Here is a 15,073-nt window from a genome sequence, read left to right as displayed (position 1 = left end):
ATTAATTCATGTTGTATTATTCACGTGCAAAACAGATTAAAAGCAAACAGTTACGTCAAACTAGATAAAGGCCAAAAATAACAACAATACACAATAATTACACACCCGACACAAAGGAATTCATGTTCTGGAGCAAGCCATTTATTTGACAATTTTGGTTCCTACAACGAGCTATCTTGTTGGGTCTTGGACTTTAGTGTAATTCTTTGTGTTAACTAACATTCAGATGTGATGCATTGTGTCAGTACCAGTAATGTAGCAGCCAGTACTTTACATATTCAGATCATCTGAAACACCTTTGGAACAAATTCCAGCGAACATCCATCAGCAATCGCTCTCCATCAGAGCCTAAAGATCCAGGTTCAAATCATATCCCGGAAGACAACCCACGGGACCAGTCTTCACAATGTTAATTAAATGAGCAGAATATCTTATATTTAACTAAGAACTCATCAGCCTCTTTCTGGTCTTGCCATTTTTCGCACAAAGCATATATAAACAATATCTGGGGAATATTCACTTGTCTGTGAAGGTGACATACAACACTGAAACCGGGAGTAACACTTCAATGTTCATAAAAAAAGAAACAAATTCATAATAAAGAATACAACTGTGTCTCATCAAATTCAAAAGTAAATAAAATACATATTTGTTATCGGTAAAAGTAAATGAAAAATTAATTACCTCGCAATGCCAATTAGGAAATTATATGTAGCAATCACAGCACTTTATTTTGACAGGTAAGTTTGTGTTTCTAATCTTAACACTTTAGGAAAAACTTGTATGCTGCAGAGGATCTTGGTGCCTCACTAAGAGGTAGTTCTGGGTTTAAGCATGTTGACACATGGAGATGAAGCACAGCTTCAGGGCTTTGGGAGGGCGGAGCTTCATGTTGTCAGGGTTACTGTGTCTCTGTCCTGCTGTGGCAGAGCAGCAAGGGGAGGAGTCTCTGTCCTGCTGTGGCAGAGCAGCAAGGGGATGAGTCTCTGTCTCCATGACTCTGCTATGATCCTCTGACTCTATGACCCTCTGACTCTATGATCCTCTGACTCTATGACCCTCTGACTCTATGATCCTCTGACTCTATGGTGCTCTGACTCTATGATCCTCTGACTCTATGATCCTCTGACTCTATGATCCTCTGACTCTATGACCCTCTGACTCTATGATCCTCTGACTCTATGATCCTCTGACTCTATGATCCTCTAACTCTATGATCCTCTGACTCTATGACCCTCTGACTTTATGACCCTCTGACTCTATGACCCTCTGACTTTATGACCCTCTGACTCTATTATCCTCTGACTCTATGATCCTCTGACTTTATGATCCTCTGACTTTATAACCCTCTGACTCTATGGTGCTCTGACTCTACTGGCTGTGGTCCTGCACCCAGCTGCACAGCCGCAGGCAGTAGGTGGAGGGGCTGACGGTGGAGAAGGTTTGCCTTGGATGCCTCATCCTTTTCCACAGGTGCTCCAGCCGCTTCCTGAAGCCGTAGACCGTGAATATGTCGATGATGCCCAGGAAGTATCGATGCTCGGGGCCGTCGATGACGTGGAGGGGGTTCCTGGTGCTGGGAAGCAGCCTGCGGTTCTGCACCTGGAAGTCCTGCAGTTCTGCAGCGTTCGGAAGGGTGTCGGGCGGGTCACTTCCTGCCTGCGCTCCTACCACCCAGCAGCTTCCTGTCTCTGACTCTGCCCCCAGCACCGCCCCTGGGATTGCCCCTGGGTCAGAGTGGGCGGGGCTGGAGCCTGCGATCACCGACCTGAAGATGTGAGTGGATCAAGAGGGTAACTGTACTGTACTGTAATACTGCAGTCAGGTGGCACTGTGTAATACTGCAGTATGAAGTTATTGTTGCACTGTGCCTGTTAGCTGAGACGTGGATATTTGAACTGTGACTGGTAAATCAGACCGTTCTTTGATAATTCTATTAGAACTCTGCGCTTACGATCCTTGATATTCTGCTGTACTTTCTACATGCTGCTTTGGAGAAAAGCGTCTCCATAAATGAAAAATGTACAAATGTAACAACAGGACCTGTATCTCTTTAGGAAGTACGTTACAGTTTTACAACTTTATAGCACACATTAGTGGTAGAAGAGCAGAGAGTGTGTGGAGGTGCTCACTTCTTGGTGCGCATGATGAGGCTGGCGAAGGAGAGGCCCTGTAGACGCTCGTCCTGCTGCAGGGGCTGCTGGGCCAGGAGCAGGCTGTAGTCCAGAACATTGAGGCGCTGCAGGAAAGACGTGTCCATCTGCACCTGGCGCAGCAGCCAGGGCCGCTGCTGGGCTGGGGGGAGAGAGAGAGAGACAGAGAGAGAGAGAGAGACACACAGAGAGAGAGAGACACACACACAGAGAGAGAGAGAGAGACACAGAGAGAGAGAGAGACACACACACACAGAGAGAGAGACAGAGAGAGAATGAGAGAGAGAGACACACACACAGAGAGAGAGAGAGAGAGAGACAGAGAGAGAGAGAATGAGAGAGAGAGACACAGAGAGACACAGAGAGAATGAGAGAGAGAGAGAGTGAGAGACAGAGAGAGTGAGAGAGCAAGACACAGAGAGAATGAGAGTGAGAGAGAGAGAGAGAGAGACAGAGAGAGACAGTGAGAGAGAGAGACACAGAGAGAGAGACAGTGAGAATGAGAGACAGAGAGAGAGTGAGAGAGAGAGCTAGAAGGAGGCTGTCTAAGGTGCACCGACAACACTCCTGCAGTTAATACTTTTACATTCTACATTAACAACCAAACTAGAATAAGAATGATGATGCTTTATCCACAGTGACATAGAGGTTACAGTTAAAAAAAGTGGGTTCATATGAAACTCGATCAAAGATGTTACTCGATCTTACGACATATTTTTAGGTTCAGCAGTTCGACTCTCACCTAAAGTGATGTACTGGCCCTCAAAGTTCAGGTCCTTTAGAACCACGATGACCTGGCTGTCTTCTGGTGCCGGCTCAGTCCACCGACTCACCTCACAGCCCTTAATGTCATACCTGAAATACCATCAGACACCAACAGGATCATGTCTGTCTGCAGACAAAACACCAACACCTTCTTGAGGACGATACACATTCCAGAGGATTAGATGTGTTCCCTCAGAGGGCTTTACCTGGCATCGATCCTGTCATCTGGGTAGAAAACACTCTGCATGACAATAAAATACTTCTGTGGACAATACGTGGGGAGTTAGTTTGCTCGTTGTATAATTGAAAACATGTTTAATTTAATTAAATCTCAAATAGCTTACAGTACCTTCTTTCTATGAGGAATTTTAATCATGTGAACACCTTGAATACACAGAATTAAACATGATCTTAGTCATAATCACGTGAACACCTTGAATACACAGAATTAAAAATGATCTTAGTCATGAAATGGCTTGCTTCATATACAGTTTACTCAAGTTATTTTGATTTAATAGCAGGGGTTTTGTTTGGGTTATCTGAACCATTTCTGACAATTCTGGTATAAAGAATTGCCAGCACAAAAGGAATTCAATAAGTCCTCTAAATTAGTGTGTTTGTGTACGTGTCTGTCTCACCTAAGAACTTCACCAGGAGTGAATGAGGGTATTTCTCCAGGTGCTCCATATAAACCCTCAGATTAGACAAGAGAAACTTCACTTCTCTTCTGTTCTGAGTCTTCAGGAAGAAGCGTTTATCATTCCTAGAGAGAAATCACAAAACGCCAGACAAGTGAACAAACATTGTGTGTGTGTGAGAGAGAGAGTATATGTGTGTGTGTATGTGAGAGTCTGCGTTTCTGTCAAAGAGAGTGAAAGAGCATTTGTGCTGACTCACGTCAGGAAGAAGTCGGCCTTGCTCTTGGAGTTACTGATGAACTGCAGGTAGCAGCCGCTGGAACACAGTGAGTGCTGGTACTCCTGCTCAGTCATGCCCAGCGAGCGCCGCAGGCTGGAAAACACTGGCCCCGCAAACGTCTCCATCCTAAAGTCCTTCAAACGAGAAGAGATTCATGGAGGAGGGTTAAGATTGGTGTTAGGATTAGGACAGGGGCTGATGGGGCATGGTCAGGTTCTGTTAGATGTGTTAGGATTAGGACAGGGGCTGATGGGGCATGGTCAGGTTCTGTTAGATGTGTTAGGATTAGGACAGGGGCTGATGGGGCATGGTCAGGTTCTATTAGATGTGGTTCTCGCTTCTACGTACCTCGTGTATTTGAGTAACTTCCAATCTGAAATCCTTCTCTGAGAGCTCATCCTGACAAGAGAGGAATTGAATAGATATGACATCACAGATGTGACATCACCCTGCAGGCACAGGATGTCAGTGTATATCTGTAACAGTGTAGGAAATTAAGAAATATGAGAAACAAGATTTCACCATTATTTTATAGAGTTCTACCAATTAATATTAGTTTGCTGTTCGACTTAAAATAATTGTGAAAACGTCCATGCCAATAATTATTCAATGTAAATTGTATGGAAGCAGAATCTGAGGTGAGGGAAGCAGAATCTGAGGTGCTGGGTGGTCCAGCTTCCTGTTGGTTTGGTTTGGAGGGTCAGGGTTAGTCCAGGAGTTACAATGACTAAGAGACAACAGAACGGACATTCATGCTTTCAGCTGATGAGTCAGCAGACATGTTTCAATGGGACCTGGACTGCTAGGCATCACATGGTGGTGTGTGTGTGTCTGTATGTGTGTGTGTGTGTGTGTGTGTCTGTATGTGTGTGTGTGTGTGTGTCTGTATGTGTGTGTGTGTGTGTGTCTGTTTGTGTGTGTGTGTGTCTGTCTGTATGTGTGTGTGTCTGTATGTGTATGTGTCTGTATGTGTGTGTGTGTGTCTGTGTGTGTGTCTGTCTGTATGTGTGTGTGTCTGTCTGTATGTGTGTGTGTGTGTGTCTGTATGTGTGTGTGTGTGTCTGTATGTGTGTGTGTGTCTGTATGTGTGTGTGTGTGTGTGTGTGTGTCTGTATGTGTGTGTGTGTGTGTCTGTCTGTATGTGTGTGTGTGTGTGTGTGTGTGTGTCTGTATGTGTGTGTGTGTGTGTGTGTGTGTGTGTGTGTGTCTGTATGTGTCTGTGTGTGTCTATCAGTCACCATGAAAATGTTGATTACATTTACTTACTTAACATTTCTAATAACAATAATATTCCTAAGTAAATGTAACATCGTTTTTACAAAGGTTGATATATATTGAATACTGTCAATAGGAGCAACGTGACTAGTCAATATATGTAAGTATATATAAGTATTGTGTATGCCAGTCATTTTAAAAACACAGAGAAACAGTTGTACCTAAAGGTTTCTGTATATATTTTTGTACATGGATTCTACCTCAAAGCTACTGTCCTTGGGTAAATACCATTCACATAATCTGGAATACTGAAATTTGTTTTTTGCTTTACTGGTAATTAAAAAAATGGTATAGCTAGTGGATCTCTCCAGTCTAAGATCTGAATTGTTAATACATAGTCATCGACTGATAGAGGGAAGTACTATCTGTAATTGTACACTTGAATCTAAATGTGAATGAGTTCCTCTGACAGAGGCTGAGCCCTACTGACTCTACCCTAACCCTGACAGAGGCTGAGCCCTACTGACTCTACCCTAACCTTGACAGAGGCTGAGCCCTACTGACTCTACCCTAACCTTGACAGAGGCTGAGCCCTACTGACTCTACCCTAACCTTGACAGAGGCTGAGCCCTACTGACTCTACCCTAACCCTGACAGAGGCTGAGCCCTACTGACTCTACCGTAACCCTGACAGAGGCTGAGCCCTACTGACTCTACCCTAACCCTGACAGAGGCTGAGCCCTACTGACTCTACCCTAACCCTGACAGAGGCTGAGCCCTACTGACTCTACCCTAACCTTGACAGAGGCTGAGCCCTACTGACTCTACCCTAACCCTGACAGAGGCTGAGCCCTACTGACTCTACCCTAACCTTGACAGAGGCTGAGCCCTACTGACTCTACCCTAACCTTGACAGAGGCTAAGCCCTACTGACTCTACCCTAACCCTGACAGAGGCTGAGCCCTACTGACTCTACCCTAACCCTGACAGAGGCTGAGCCCTACTGACTCTAATACAAGCCAGTGTATTGTTTTCCCTTCTCCACTGTGGGGAGAAACACAATGGTGTTTGTCAGACACACCAGCTTGCCTGGGGACCACTGAGGGCAAGCAGCCTTGCTCAGCAAGATCAACAAAAATACCCAGAACTAGCCCTCCTAAACAAGCTACCAGAACCAGTAGAGTAGAGACCACCAGAATAGAGACCACCAGAGTAGAGACCACCAGAGTAGAGACCACCAGAGTAGACACCAGACCACCAGAGTAGAGACCACCAGAGTAGAGACCACCAGAGTAGAGACCACCAGAGTAGACACCAGACCACCAGAGTAGAGACCACCAGAGTAGAGACCACCAGAGCAGACACCAGACCACCAGAATAGAGACCACCAGAGTAGAGACCACCAGAGTAGAGACCAGACCACCAGAGTAGAGACCACCAGAGTAGACACCAGACCACCAGAGTAGAGACCACCAGAGTAGAGACCACCAGAATAGAGACCAGACCACCAGAGTAGAGACCACCAGAGCAGACACCAGACCACCAGAGTAGAGACCACCAGAGTAGAGACCACCAGAGCAGAGACCACCAGAGCAGACACCAGACCACCAGAGTAGAGACCACCAGAGCAGAGACCACCAGAGTAGAGACCACCAGAGTAGAGACCACCAGAGCAGAGACCACCAGAGTAGAGACCACCAGAGTAGAGACCACCAGAGCAGACACCAGACCACCAGAGCAGAGACCACCAGAGCAGACACCAGACCACCAGAGTGGAGACCAATAACCGGAGTGTAACCAACAATAACTCACAGTTCTGTATAGTAAATTGACTTGGTACATATTCAGTCTGTACTCTACTGTCCTCAGGAACCAAGTAAATTAGATCAAATCCATTACAGGATGTTACAATTACAAGTTCAACTTCCACTACAAGCGAGCAGCTTTTTGTCAGTAGCAGGCATCAAGATTCCTTAGTTAGGGTTAGGGTAAGGTTCCTTAGTTAGGTTCCTTAGTTAGGGTTCCTAAAGCACCTCAGCATTCACAGGTGTTGGGTTGTCGATGGTGTTCTGCACGGCGGCAGCCAGGCCCTCCTTCATCATGCAGGTGAGGCTGTAGAAGTCGTGCTGCTGGTCGATCTCAAACAGGCCCAACAGCTTCCACTGCTGTCTCAGGCCTCCCCACAGCCTCCTCTTCACCGTGCGAGAGCGCTGGGGTGACCCTGGCCCCACAGCCCTGGACATCTCCATCTGCAACACACACATACTTTAAACAGGTACACACACACCGCTTAAACCTGCAACACACATGCTTCACAATTCACACAACCATAACTCCACGCACACACACTTCACACAACAGTAGCTCTATAGAGTTCTATGTTGTATGCACACGTCAAACAACAGACGTTTTCGCCCTTTGCACGAGGCTAGTAAAGTTGACCTGAGATGTGTTCCAGTCTCAGGTATTCTTCCCAGCAATAAACAATTGTGTTGCTATGTAAACCTGCCTAGCAACAAGCCTTCTGTCCTGACAGCGCAGTGGCACTATTGAAGCATACTGGGTGCAGAGAATGGAAACTTGTATCGGCACGATAGTGATTAACTTTGGCACAATGCATTTCCAATGTTTGAAACAAGCAGGTGGGTGTAACTACTCACTCTCCTTCTCTGTCCATCTCACCTAAATGTATTCTCACCGTAATGAGATATGTAAATACAACCAGTGATAATGAATCAACCAGCTTGTCTCCTTGACAACTGGTACTTAAGGAAAGAGAGGTATCATGTGAAGTGCCTGGATGTTGCAGTTAACTCAAGCATCAGCAAAAACCTTTTATGATCTATTCTATAACTATTGAGTCGTTGCTGTGTGGAATAATAACTATTGTGCTTTAAGTAGCCAATCTATAATCAAAGTAACAAAATCTGGATCCGCCCCTTAAATTCTCCATTCCTGCTGAGGGGTTACAGCAATGACTTCAGTTTGGGTCAGATGGTCTGTGGAGAACCCGTCTGAATGGCTGTTTAGGACAGGCCACAGTCCTCATCACCTCCGGACACTGTCACTTCTGACCACTCAACAGACTCTAATCATCTGAATTTAAACCATCTCATTTAGAGCCACAACTATGGTATTATGTCCATATTGGGGCATTTCAATGGATTTAGCCTACCTCCGATGGAAATCTTCTAGTGGCCGGTGATGTTCCGATCGCTCGCGTAAAACAAGTTTCTCGCCATGCGCGTAAATAATAGCATCCGATTCTCAATTGTAATCTCATGTAGCCTATATATTATTATAAATTCATAGACGCGGACATAGCTGAGATAAAATCACAAATACTTGCCTCAGTTAGACTCATCGAGTCCGGTAATGCAGGTCGTTCCTGCCTCACTCTTCAGAAGGATACGAGTTATCAGAGCACTCCCTCCATGCCAAATGAATCCGTTATTTCTGTGAATGAGCGCAAGCGGTGATGCAGCGACACGGAGCGGAATCTATCGATCTGTCCTGGACTCAGGCTCACGTTCATTACGATGATATAGTCTAATCCACGATTCTGACAAACACATTATAAGGGTGTGTACTTCAAACTCCAGTGGTTCAGAATTCTTCAAATATCAGCTAAATAAGTATGTTAGTGATAAATAAATAATGTATGTATGTTATAAACGTGCATTTGCCTTCTGATCGGCTACATCAACGGCAAACAAGAATGAAACACTGAGAAGCTGTAGGCTACACATCTACAACCATCCTAACATCCTGTGTGAAAACAAGTTACACTGAAAACAAGGCATTCAATGAACCACAGTAAGCCACAAATGTGTATGTGCCAGAAACATCTCATTGAGAAACGTGTTTTCTGCAGGATGACTCAGGCCTTGTTTTCCCATTTGCAAATGTCAGCTTACTTCCAAGTTTCACTACTGTCAGGCTTCCCCCTGACTGTTGTGAGAACACCAGCCCAGAGCAGAGACTTTCTTATGCTCTATGCAGCTGAAACAGAACTATTATCTATATGTGATCAAAGTAGACATGTCTATACTATAGAATGACTCTCTATAGAATGGGATTTGTTAAAAAATAAAATTAAAAAAGCTTTCTGTCAATTTAACTTTTAGTTTCCCATTAGCTAGTTGACTGGACAAGAATGTTTGGACCGTTAAGAAGATAAGAATTCTTCAGGAGTCTTCAAAGTGATGTTGCAGTTGTGTTTACATTCGATTTTTTTTAATGAAGTATGAACTTTCCTAACATGTAGTGTAAACACATAAATAATGACAATTAAAAAAAGGACTTTCTTGATAAAGAAGCATTTCAGGTCAGAATAACATGTCCTAACAAGTGGAACATATATCTGGACCTGTTCATCCTCACAGACGTCTATGAAACACACCACCTTTTAGAGTAGATAACACTAATGAAGAGGTCTGTCATTAAACACTGATCAATTAACAATAATAACGATTACAAATAATGTTTTCTATATGACTTTTATACTGTTTTAAATGTTCTAAATATAATAAACAATGTTTGATCTATACCTTGCTAGCTCATGGAAATATGACCAGGAGCTAATATAGCAAATTGTTAATTATATTTAGAACATTCAAAACAAAATAAAAGCAATATAGTAATCATTATTTGTAATGTTTATTATTGTTAATTGATCAGTGGTTAATGACAGAATTCTTCAGTACACACCATCACAACAAGACTGTAGGCATTCTTATTGAAGGACAAATGTGATAAAAAATTATTGAGCAGTTCTTCAACAAATCCTGTCACAATTCTCCCGTCATCTAGATTGTCTGGGTCTTGAGTGTTCAGCTGGTGGCACAGGCCGGACCGCTAACCCTGAGGGAATGAGGATAACCAGGAGGTTCTAGAGACACTAATAGCACAGCAAGCAGACACATCTCATCATGCTGACAGCTTGCATTTTAGTCCACCTTCTTTGGTTTGCGATTTTTCCAAGTGACCACACCTATAAATGTCCCTGTAGAGAGGAGAGGGAAGGTTATTCTGGATATGTAAGCAAGTTTAGTCCTTTTTTATTCTAAGACATTTTCAGTTGTGTGAGCTATTTTTTCCATGTTAATACCTATGTTCCAACACCAATACAAATTATGAAAGAAATTCAAGTGTTTGTTTTAAAATCTCAGAATGTACTTCCTCATCTGAAGCTGTAACTAATCAACCAAACACTACTGACGACCCGATTAGGTTAAACTAAATCCCAACCTCTTTATTGTACTAATCCATAACATAGAAAAGGTCAACTTTATTATGTGCATGAAGAAGATGAAGCGAGCTCCTGTTTCCTGTGAGGATGTTGTGTGATGAAGCAGTGAGGATGTTGTGTGATGAAGCAGTGAGGATGTTGTGTGATGAAGCAGTGAGGATGTTGTGTGATGAAGCAGTGAGGATGTTGTGTGATGAAGCAGTGAGGATGTTGTGTGATGAAGCAGCTCACCGATAAAGAGCAGCAGCAGGAGGGCTGCGATCCCAGGCAGAATAACAGAATACTCCCGCGGAAGAAAATACTTGTGTACAACATGGTCACCATCCACAAAGGGCTGCAACAGAACCAAGATTAACTTAATGTGGTAAATACGTCAAAAACTGTTTTACTAAAGCTAAAACACAACTAGCAGTATTGGGTTAGGGTTAGTGATAGTTATAGTACTACCGGCAGATACAATTAATACAAGCACTGAAGTAAACTGATAGGGTATACTGTTACTGTAGGCTACCGATCACGTCTGTATGTTACATACCAGAATGATGACCCAGATCGTGTAGTAGGTGAACAGGAAGAGGCTGAAGCCAACCAGGCTCATGCCCACGGCCTGGTCTGTCCCCGTGGCCTGGAAACACACATGGGACCTGACACGTTGGCTCAGTGAAGTTCATGTCTGCGATGCAATAGCTTCAAGGAACGTTACAAAGACTGTGTCCGCTCGCTTTTGTCTTGTCTTGAATAAAAGTTACACAGAGAGGAGCGATGCTTGTTAGCTCAGTACCTCATCAAGTTGATCATCAGCTTGCTACGCGACACGGTTCCACCACAGACACTCAGACAAGAAGCTAGTTCGAATACAACACCTACGGTATTTGACTAATCTGAGCCAGTTTTGGATTTAAGATTAAGTTATGATTGATCTTGCTAACTCGTAAGCAATCAATTCTAATTCGCAAGTACTAGCTAGGTAGTGTATGATTGGACTTACAACTAATTAGCTACTGTAGCTAGTCTAGCTAGCTCTAACAAACTGTCAAGAATAGTTTTGCAGCAACTAATGTAGTCTTCACAAAAACCGTGCACTGCAAATCTTCGCATGGTAGCTAAATAAAAACATACATAATTACCATGACGTGAGGTGTAGCTAGGTTCCTGTTTTGAAAACGTCTTGGATGAAGCTAATATCAATTAGCTAGCTATTATACATGCCGTTTTGACCAGCGTCTGCGTCACGGTCACGCCTACAAAACAACGAAGTACGCAAAGAATGTCTACGTTTTTTTCTTCTTCTTTTTCGGTTAAAGTTGACAGATTGCAACCAACGTTTATGAGACCGCCACCTACTGTTCAGGAGTGTGAGACCGGTGACCCACACTCCAAACCAAAACTAAAAAAATACAGAAATCCAACATAAAAACCTACATCCTAAACCCCGTCCCAGTTTAGGAGGTAATGTTGAGTCATGGAAATGAAAAATAAAGCCAACACAAAAACTGTAAATAAACTGTAAATAGGGTAAGTGTTTAAATAAATTGGCTTGTTCCAGCAAATCGCCTGTAAACAACTGTCAATCAAACTCGTGCCGGAGGCGTAAATGTTCAGGCAAAAATTGGGGGGCGCTGTATCTCACATTTGTTGACTATTATAGCAAAAACTACAGTTTGTGCAGTATAATGAAAAGGGTACCAAAAATGTGTTGCTGAACTCCATATGACCTCCATGGTTCTGGAACCAAGATACTGAGAGAAAGTCTTGAGAAACAAGATCATGTAAGTGCTCATTTTCTAACAAGAGGGGGAATGTTTGGTATGATTTCACCAAGAACAGTGCAACCCTGCTTCACGACTGGTCGGGTCAGACAAAAAAAAAAGAAGAAAGATGTATCTTTTCTTTAGGTATCGTGACACAGGATACCGTAAACATTATTTTAAGGTGTTCAATTAACCTTAACCACTTGTTGCATTACCACTATTTGCAGTTTCAATATTTTATTAAATGCTTGATTCATGAGTAATTCTTTCAAATCTAGGGACCTTAAAATGAGGTCACTTTTCCATTACTTTCAAATTGTACTTTAATTGATTATGTTATGCTTAAATAGTTAATACAGAAACAATGTTCCAGATTACCAACTTTTTTATTTCCCCAAAAATATTAAATGAAACTTTTCCAATAGACATATACAATCAAGAATAGGACATTCAAATACAGTATTTGTATACAAATATAATTCAACCTCTTCTCATCTCACTGCTCTTATCTAGAGGGACAGGAAACCCCAGGCATAAATAATAGAAAACTTTAGAGAATTGCCTTTTAAAATTTATGTAAAATACTCATTTGTTAAATATAGCAATTTAATAATTTTATGTTGATACAATTCACTAACTGTTTAGATTTTTATAATAAATATGTCATATATTTTATATATTTATCAATATACATATTAAAAGTCTAGATTACAATCTGGGTAAAGTTCTGTGAGTCTTCAACGTGTGCATAGATTAAATCCTTTACAATGATGACCAGTGCTGAATTTGGGTTAATTTAGAGATACACCTTTGTTATAAGGGAAATGTGTCAATTGATATAAAAACAAACAAAAGCCAAGGTACTTTAAATGAATGATTAAGTCTGTCTTTAGATGGAAATTTCGTACCTAAAATAAACATTTCATATTCAGTACATCATGTAGCCAAAAAGAAAAGAATGTGTTGTGTTTCATCCATGACACCAGAGACAGCACTACGATTTTGTTAAAAAATCACATTACAAACTGTCAAGTATGTAGGAAAAAAAACGTACTCAAACAATACACTTTCTGAAAACAGTAGCAGAGGAACTAGATCAACATTTTACCATACCATACATACCACATACATAGCAATATTTTCACCACAAACGAAAAGGTAAACCAGCCTGCTGATTTGGAATCACAACAACAGAAAGTTATTTAGGTTCAGACTGTTCTTAGAAAGAGGGAAAACAACTTTATTTCTAAAACCACAAAACAAATATAGTGGTTTCATTATTTAAAAAAAGGTAATTTTGAAATCCAGTGTTGTCCAGAGGGACATGTCACACAACAGGTCCTTGTGTGGTCATGTTACACAACAGGTCCTTGTGTGGTCATGTTACACAACAGGTCCTTGTGTGGTCATGTTACACAACAGGTCCTTGTGTGGTCACGGGTCGCTAATGTCCCAGAGTAGTAATGCATGAAGAGGATTTCAAACTTTATTCAGTGGTTTCTTTTGCTGTATACAAGGATACACACACATACACACCACAAACACAACACCTATAACAATCATGAAGGTGTAAGAGTGAAGAACAATAATAAACATCCTGTAAGCAGCAGGTCGTTTCAGGTCCGTTCTCTCTGAGATTCGGAGGATGAAAGACGTGTTCTGACTTACTCAAATAAAGAATCCAAGTTGGCAAAATTTCATACATGGGTCATTTTCACACTTTTTGGTTGTTGATTAAACAAATAATTAAAGATGAAAGCTATTATTGGACAAAGGGATTGAATTAAGTATATATAAAAAAGATAACCTACATTTAGAAGACACAAATCAAACAGAGTTTGTACATTTTCCTGATTTCAACTTTCAGACCAAATGAAAAACAAGCTCTTTAAAATCTCCCTTGCACAGGCAAATGATCTGCTTACACACACATTCACTCTTTGCACACATACACATAGTTTTACTTTAAAGCATTCGCATACACACATGCGCAAACAGACACGTAAACACATGGAGACACACACTCAGAGGACACTGTCCTGTACGGATGAGGGAGCATTGACTGAAACCACTGTTGACGAGGACACAGTGGAAGATTGGTGAAGCATGCACCCTTCACCCTGCAGCATGCACCCGTCACCCTGCACCCTGCAGCATGCACCCTTCACCCTGCAGCATGCACCCTTCACCCTGCGGGTGCCTCCACGGCTCTGAGAACCCCAGCTGCAGACCCAGCATGTGCAGAGACAGGGGAGTTAGCCAGCTAACTACTTACATTTTTCAAAATAAAACATTGTATTTTTGTAGTCAGACAATCAGAAGGGTACATTTTTAAACTATAAGATCTAACATGCATTCCACTCAGATCTCTGCTGTCTGTGCAGTCATACATTAGCGGCTGCCTGGGTTGTAGCTCTCTCCAGTTTCTACCGCCTCAAGTAAAACCCTTCCCTGTGCTTCTGTAGTCACCAAACCAGCTGGTGAGTTCAACACTGCTGTCTCTCATCAAGCATTACTCTCTCAAGGCGAGCACCCAGAGACAACACTAATGCTTTGCTTTAAGTAAGCAAGAGTAGAATCCCCCTGTCTGTCTGTGTGCTTGCATATGGCCGTGATGTTCATCACATATGGCCAGCCATATGTGATGAACATCACATCAGAGAACAACTCCAGCCATATGTGATGAACATCACATCAGAGAACAACTCCAGCTTGTACCTTTCTTATTACCTGACTCGGCAACACTAACCTGAACTGATATATGTTTCATCAGGTGGCTGCCAGTGCTGTAATATTTTGGATAAAATACCTTCCACCAGTTCAGTAAATATTTTAAATTAAGTGCACAATATTTTTTTTTTACTGCAGTACAATGGTTTCTCTAAAAGTGAACATCAAAGACATGTTCATGTGCAAACATTCAATCTCATAACAACATAACCCTAACCCAACCCACTAACCCTAACCCAACCCACTAACCCTAACCCTAACAACATAACAACCCTAACCCAACCCACTAA

General features: G+C 42.2%; 2 protein-coding genes across 4 annotated transcripts; both read right to left on the bottom strand.

Moving 5' to 3' along the window:
* Window positions 1-1,327: 1,327 nt before the first annotated feature.
* On the bottom strand, window positions 1,328-7,300 carry pip5kl1 (phosphatidylinositol-4-phosphate 5-kinase-like 1). Its single transcript, XM_067258523.1, has 9 exons — window positions 7,097-7,300; window positions 4,185-4,235; window positions 3,816-3,970; window positions 3,557-3,681; window positions 3,268-3,302; window positions 3,125-3,180; window positions 2,896-3,008; window positions 2,133-2,295; window positions 1,328-1,768 (listed from the first exon to the last, which is right to left on the bottom strand). The coding sequence occupies exons 1-9, from the start codon at window positions 7,298-7,300 to the stop codon at window positions 1,372-1,374; spliced, it is 1,299 nt and encodes a 432-aa protein (XP_067114624.1). The 3' UTR covers window positions 1,328-1,371.
* A 1,954-nt stretch (window positions 7,301-9,254) lies between these two features.
* Window positions 9,255-11,559, bottom strand: dpm2 (dolichyl-phosphate mannosyltransferase subunit 2, regulatory). 3 transcript variants are annotated; one of them, XM_067258367.1, is made up of 5 exons: window positions 11,430-11,559; window positions 10,838-10,927; window positions 10,534-10,636; window positions 10,010-10,056; window positions 9,255-9,914 (listed from the first exon to the last, which is right to left on the bottom strand). In XM_067258367.1, the coding sequence occupies exons 1-5, from the start codon at window positions 11,430-11,432 to the stop codon at window positions 9,909-9,911; spliced, it is 249 nt and encodes an 82-aa protein (XP_067114468.1). In that variant the 5' UTR covers window positions 11,433-11,559; the 3' UTR covers window positions 9,255-9,908. The 3 variants fall into 3 exon arrangements, with proteins under 3 accessions (XP_067114468.1, XP_067114466.1, XP_067114469.1); XM_067258365.1 differs by having other exon boundaries at window positions 9,255-10,056; XM_067258368.1 differs by having other exon boundaries at window positions 9,255-10,056; window positions 10,838-11,035; window positions 11,430-11,530.
* Between the last annotated feature and the right edge of the window lie 3,514 nt (window positions 11,560-15,073).

Source organism: Osmerus mordax, chromosome 20 (assembly GCF_038355195.1).
Source record: "Osmerus mordax isolate fOsmMor3 chromosome 20, fOsmMor3.pri, whole genome shotgun sequence".
NCBI lineage: Eukaryota > Metazoa > Chordata > Actinopteri > Osmeriformes > Osmeridae > Osmerus > Osmerus mordax.
The sequence above is the reverse complement of the archived record's forward strand: the minus strand, read 5'-3'. Positions and strand labels throughout refer to the sequence as shown.

Excerpts from the sequence above, each read along its gene's own strand:
- dpm2 (XM_067258365.1), bottom strand. Across the intron at positions 10,637-10,837 it reads CGATCTGGGTCATCATTCTG|CCCTTTGTGGATGGTGACCA; the intron begins GTATGTAACATA and ends GTTCTGTTGCAG. Across the intron at positions 10,057-10,533 it reads CCTGCTGCTGCTCTTTATCG|GGACATTTATAGGTGTGGTC; the intron begins GTGAGCTGCTTC and ends TCCTCTCTACAG.
- pip5kl1 (XM_067258523.1), bottom strand. The coding sequence starts at position 7,300 with ATGGAGATGTCCAGGGCTGTGGGGCCAGGGTCACCCCAGCGCTCTCGC. Across the intron at positions 4,236-7,096 it reads CCATCGACAACCCAACACCT|GATGAGCTCTCAGAGAAGGA; the intron begins GTGAATGCTGAG and ends CTCTCTTGTCAG. Across the intron at positions 3,009-3,124 it reads GATGACAGGATCGATGCCAG|GTATGACATTAAGGGCTGTG; the intron begins GTAAAGCCCTCT and ends ATGGTATTTCAG.